The following is a 6364-nucleotide window of genomic DNA, read 5'->3' as shown; positions in this document are numbered from 1 at the left end:
TGAGTTTCAATAAGCACAATTTGGTCCACATGTTTCAAGGTGTAATGCAAGTCTATATATTAAAAGGTATATGTCATTGTGTTTGTAAGAAGTAAGACACAAAAACCATGGAGATTGGGAAGCAAAGACAAGGGTACTAAGATAAAATTCATAGATACTTATGCAAAGAAAGTGATAGCAACCATGTAAATTGGCCAACAAAGATAAAGGAACTTAGAGCAAACATGAAGATACTAAAAAATGGTAAAAGGATGAAATATTTTATATACAATAAAAATTAACAAGGTGAAATCCTCCTATGGGGACCACCACCTCCTTCTGATACATTTAATAAATACATTTTGATTACATAAAACAAAAACTAAGTACTTCAATTTTTAATAATAAAATTAAAAGTAAATATTTAATAACATTATATCACAATATTATATGAATTTATATATAATGATAATAAAAATTATAAATCAATTGAAAAACAAATCCAATAAATTAAATCAAATTAAAAACATTAATATGAGGAATATGCAAATCCTTTGTTAAAAATTACTTACACTTTACTCCCCACTCAAATGAACAATGATAAGGGCTAATAAGAGCCATGGTGTGCATCTTCTGAATTGAATCATGGATATATATGTAGGTGTGCTCGATCAAGATAGTGTGATCGCTCTTTGTGATTGTTGTATCGTTTGAGTTTTGTTGCATTATAAATAAGGATAGCTTAAGTATTTAATAGTTATGAGTTTAATTGTTTGTTGTTAAATTTATTAAAAATATAATTAAAAATTATTAATAGTATAGATTGAGTGATGATGGGATTGGGGTTGCCACCCCATTATTTTCACTGATGAGTGAATGGCAAGCATGGCATCACATGCACGCAAGCATGTTTGCTCATTCAAGTTTTGGAATGGGAGGTAGGGTGTTGTGCAAAGGTCTGGTAATCCATGTGTAGGTTGTAGCGTCACTGGAGTTGACTTGGGAATAAAATTTGCATGATGAGCTCTCGAAACTATTTGTTGAGAGACAATGATATGGTAAACTCTATGAGACCACCCAGGGAGAGAAAACCTGGGACCCTAGAATAGATGGGCTTGGTCACCATTCAAATTGGAGTTTATTGGAGACTTTGGTGCTTGGTGGCCTCTGCATGGTTAATTGCAGTAAGGAATTCGACGATCGATACTTACCCTAGATCTTTGTAAGATTTCTTCAAGTCAATGCTTGGTTATGTTGTGATTTCTACAATGTTTGTATTAGGATTTTCTGGTTGGGGAAAGCTCGATTTTGTTTGGTGTATATTGTTGTGTTCTGGATTAGTTGGAGTATCATCAATGGGTTAACAAGCCTAGTTGAAGGTGGTTGGTGGTTTTACCAAAGTCGGGGTGGGAAAGGTGGTGGTGTCGCCCATGTTTGGGCCAGTTGTGTTTGGTACATGACGGTGATGTAGAGCACCTTCAAGTGCATGCATTGGAAATTTGAGGTTTTTCATAGTCGGGGTGTTGTGGATAGGGTGGTGTGTTGAAGTGTACTGGGCCATTGGTTTCTATTTAAAAGCCACCTCTATTATCTCTTGATATAGGGTTGAAGGCATAGGCTAGGGGTGTGGCTTTATTGGTGAGTGTCACTAACTATTCTACGAGAGGTGGTGGAATAATGTGTGCATTTAAAAAGGGCTATATTATTACCTAGCTTGGGAGACCTACAGTGTCGTGGTGGCATAGTGTTCTGATAAGCACGCAAGAGGGGTTTTTCTAAGGAGCCAAGTGATTGATAGGTGGAGGAAGGAATTGGGTGGAGCCTGGAATTGATAATATACTCCAAAAACGTGGCAAGGGTAGAAGTGGTATCGCCCTGAGAGGTCAACGAGAGGAGCACATGATGGTAGACCATGACCTCGGGACGCAGTGGATCAAAATCTTGCTTAATCAATTGGGATTTTTGAGCTCCCCCCCATTGGATGCTTTTGATAGCCAAATCAAACATGTGACTCTTCTCTTGGAGAAACTTAGCAGGGACCATCACGATGATCACGGTGCAGTAATTGGCTTTATGAATGACCTGCAATGTAACCAATGGAAAATGCAGGATCGTCTAGTCACCTTACAGAGGGGTCAAAGACGAATATACGAGAAGTTGGGGGGAATGGAAGGGAGACTAGCGCATATGGAAAAGCACGTTCAATGTGACTTCCAGCCTCCATCATCCCCTAGAACCTATCCGAAGAACCCACCTCCAGTAAATTCATCATATCCTTGATGGTTGTGGATTGTCTCTTGATTCTAGTTGTTTTTTGGTCTTACTGGTGAATCCAGTAATGCTTGATAGGTATGTATTATTTATTGTTTACTAGTTTTAGTGATTTTCTCATGCCTAATAAATCTGGTAAAAGTGAGTTTGAGAGAATCTCTACAAAATGTTAGTAGAATTAATAGAAACTCCTAAACATTATATATATATATAGATATAGATAAATAATTCAAATAACAATTACAATCTTAAAATAAAATTATCACCAAATTATAATTAAAATGTTAAAACTTAGAAAATTTAAATTCCAAGCAAATATTATAGGACATGTAGATAACCACACCTAACATAAAAGAGCATTTGGAAGGAGGTCTACCTAGGTTTGCTAATTTTAACTGTTCCTCACTGAGTGGCACACATTCTTAATTTTCATTTTAAATTATTGAGAAATTAGCATTACCTTGAGAAACTGTTTACAGATCAGATTTTCAATTAAGAAGAATACAAAGAATGGAAACTGTTTACAGATAAGATTTTCAATTAAGAAGAATACACAGAATGGAACTCTTTGCGGGTAACACTCGACCAAGGCGATCAAAATTGACCTTACAAAGCATGGAAAATCAAAATATCTATCGAGTGTGGTTGCAGAACAAGCGAAAATGCAAAAATGGCGGATCTTGAGGAAAACATTCCACTGATAGATTCACTTTAACCGAACAATATTATTGAACCTGATCAATCTATGGAGAGGAATTATACGACCATATTTTTTCATAAGAAAGTACTCTCTGTTTATATAGTCGATCTGTCATAGGTATGTATGGTATTTGTCCTTAGCATTGCGGAAGATCTAATGGGGGCGACTCGATACTCAAAAGAGAGCTAGGTCCATTGCTCACCACAAAAACCATGGCCAAACCCCATGTTATGTGCACGTCCAAGTGGCAATGCATCACCCAAGCTCCTGCCATACATAATCACCATTATCAACATGTACCCAGTATCAGGGAATCAGACAACACATGAGAAAGAAACAAAGAGTAAATCCATCCATACCAGGATTGTCGGCAACGAATCTTATGGCAGCCCAGCCGTTGACCGGGACGTTCACAGTGTTGCGCATAGGAGGATCGACGAGGTTGAACTTCTGAGGATCTGTTTTTGGATTATAATTACCAAACCCTGATCCCACAATGTAAAAGTCATACCCATGGAGATGGATAGGGTGGCTTTCACCCGCAAAGATGTTCGTTCCCTGGAGAATTACCTGCACCGTTGTGTTATAGTTGAGAATTTTTACTCTCGTGCTTTTCACCGGGGACCAGAGGCCTCTGCTTACGTTCTGTGCAGTATAATCGAATTGCACGGGAGGGTTGTCGGGAAAGTCTCCAGTGAATACTCCTTTCATGCCAAAATGCTGAGCTTCAAGGATTGAAGAAGTCGTTGGGAGAACAAACGATGCGTTATTCATACTCGCTGCAAATCTTGATCCATTGGGACCTCCACAAGACTGTCCTGGACAGTTGATCAATCCTAGACCGATGGTGTACAACAGATTCTGGTCCACACTCTGAGGAACAAAGACCGGGTGGTCGTGTGAGGCCAAACTTTTCAGAGCGTTAGCGAACCTAGTGGCAGTCTGGGTGTCGTTATAAGCGGGAAGATTAGGCACCGTTGGAAGTGATGTACTGCTAGAACTTCCCTTGTATTCTAAAATGGCAACGGTTGTGGTGTTATCGAAGGGAACTCCTTGCCCACTGGAATATGCTCGAGCAGCCATGTAATATCTACCTGTAGATTGATCAGCAGTGACAAGTACGTCTGTTGTCTGCCCGGGGCCGAGCATCAGAAAATTCGTCTGAAAAGGCTTCGTATACAAAGCATCCACAGCCACGACTGTCATTGTGTGGCTACCTACCGTGAAGAATAGGTCAGTATTGAGTGCGGCATTGATCACCCGTAGAAGCTTGGTTTCCCCACTCTTTATTGAAACGCGAATGGTATCTGCATCCACCGTTTGCCATTAGCAGACATCTCTAGATAGACTGGCTCAGATTCTCCATTAAACTCCGAAATAGTTAAAGAATTTTAGTCTATTAGATGCATAGAAATGTACCTGAACTTGAGCATTGGTATAGGTCTCCTGGTTGTCCATTTATAGTAAACGCATCTGAAACGTTGGGGGCAGCTCCTGTTCGGGTTGCTTGGTTCACAACATCGATAGGATTCCTATTCCACCATTCTCCTGTGAATGCAAACAGGGCTTGGAATTTAAATCAAACACATTGTTAACCGGGCATCCTAAGAAATAGAATCAGTGGTAGCTTACCGAGAAGAATGGGAACCTGGCCCTGGGGTCTGGTAAAGGGATAAGTGGCTCCCGGGCTTGGAGAGATGATCAAGGCTCCATAGACAGTAGCTCGAAGCCATGAACTGTGAGCATGCCACCATAGAGTCCCTTCTTGACCAGTGATGGTGAATCTATATGTGTAACTTCCTCCTGGGCGAATGGGGCATTGGGTTATAAATTCAGGTCCATCAGCCCACCCTGTGCGGAATTGACGCACTCCGTGCCTACAAATACAATAGGATCACTTTCTGTCTCATTGGCTGTAATAAAAACGGTACAATCTTTTAAGATGCAAATGCAGAGATACATACGCACTAAACTGGCTTGTAAAATTACTATGACATTTACTCTGATCGGTAAAATGCATTGATATAAATCTTATTCACTCTGAGTTTGAGACGTACCAGTGGATTGTAGCGTTATACTGGGCGTTGTTGTACGCTTTGACTACAAGAGTGTCTCCGTTCCTGACATGGAGCGTTGGACCTGGAAACTGGCCGTTGACGGTGATTATATTGTGCGTCCCGCATAGCCTTTTTACAGATGTCGATTGAAGCTGAATGATGAATTAACAACATCGGAAGCATTATTTTTAAGAATCCAGAATTGACATGTCAGTTTAATAATGAAAGTATTGGTATATGTATGTAGTCAAATGTTCATTCTTTTTGGTAAACTGGCTGTGAGAACAATGAATCTTCTTTCTTCGGCTCATTTTTACCTTCAATTCTAGTTGTGACCTTTCTCTCTCTTTTCTTCAATTCTAGTTGTGAGGCTTTTAAATTATCTTTATTTTCGACAATCTAATTAATTCATTTTTGATGGTTGAAATTTGACCACAATTTTGTATTAGTTATTGTTAGGTTAGTTTTATATCTAAACAATAATGGTGTAATGGAGGAAGCTCTTATAAAATTGATTATGTAATGGAGGAAGCTCTTATAAAATTGATGAATGTCAAAATTAATGTTGATCTAATCCCTTACCTCGTGAATATTTCCTTGACCAACTGTCAAAATTTTATCACTTAAAATCAATCCTGTGTTTATCATATTTTTGGTTTCTAATTAATTATTTAATTAACCGCTCAGACCAGCATTGATATATATAGAGACGTATGAGCGAAAAACTAATTGATTCTTCTGGGAACCTCACAAATTTGAAATAAACAAAGCTGCATCTTTCCCACCAATGCTGCATCTTTCCCACCAATCAAATTACATACAAAATGAAAAATAATGGAGGTAAGAGGGCATACAACGAATGTCTCGGTGCGTAGCTTCGCGTACGCCATAGCTGTCAACAACGTCAGCCATATGGCCATCAAAACCAATCTGGCGCATACATGTTGATTAAACACTTCCATTGCGGTTTAATTCAGTTACCGACTAGATATATCTAGTACCACAACAGCGAGCAAACGTATTAGTATTATACTGCACTGTTTCGTCTTCAGCTTCCAACTGTAGAAAGCATGTGCGACTCCTGATTGATTTGAGAGAAGAAAATTGACATGAGATATAAAGAAAAGAGATCAACTATTTATATATGTAAATTACCAATTGAAGCCAGTTTAGTGATTAGTCTACGTTGAAGTTGTTAAATTTGTTAGAAAATGTAATTCAGTGATTAGTCTACGTTCAAGTTGTTACAGGTTGTTAGCTAAGGTTGAAGTTGGTGAAGTTGGGTATTGATTTGAGTTGCAGGAAGATCAAGATACAAAGTTAGAGCTTGACGTTGACAGGAGGAAAGGAGACAGGC

The 6364-nt window shown here is 38.8% G+C and overlaps 1 protein-coding gene across 1 annotated transcript; it reads right to left on the bottom strand.

Moving 5' to 3' along the window:
- Positions 1-2826: 2826 nt before the first annotated feature.
- LOC149202096 (laccase-12-like) lies at positions 2827-6087 on the bottom strand. The gene is made up of 6 exons (XM_089399890.1): positions 5862-6087; positions 5008-5159; positions 4583-4827; positions 4370-4498; positions 3310-4257; positions 2827-3217 (listed from the first exon to the last, which is right to left on the bottom strand). The coding sequence occupies exons 1-6, from the start codon at positions 5967-5969 to the stop codon at positions 3087-3089; spliced, it is 1713 nt and encodes a 570-aa protein (XP_089256016.1). The 5' UTR covers positions 5970-6087; the 3' UTR covers positions 2827-3086.
- Between the last annotated feature and the right edge of the window lie 277 nt (positions 6088-6364).

Source organism: Pinus tabuliformis, chromosome 2_1 (genome assembly GCF_031772625.1).
Source record: "Pinus tabuliformis cultivar Carrire ecotype Pingquan chromosome 2_1, CPIR1, whole genome shotgun sequence".
Classification (NCBI taxonomy): domain Eukaryota; kingdom Viridiplantae; phylum Streptophyta; class Pinopsida; order Pinales; family Pinaceae; genus Pinus; species Pinus tabuliformis.
This window is presented reverse-complemented; position numbering and strand designations above follow the sequence as displayed.

Coding starts and splice junctions, on each gene's coding strand:
- LOC149202096 (XM_089399890.1), bottom strand. CDS start 5,969: ATGGAAGTGTTTAATCAACATGTATGCGCCAGATTGGTTTTGATGGCC. Junction 4,828..5,007: donor TATAACGCTACAATCCACTG/GTACGTCTCAAA, acceptor TTGTATTTGTAG/GCACGGAGTGCGTCAATTCC. Junction 4,499..4,582: donor CCAGGTTCCCATTCTTCTCG/GTAAGCTACCAC, acceptor TTGCATTCACAG/GAGAATGGTGGAATAGGAAT.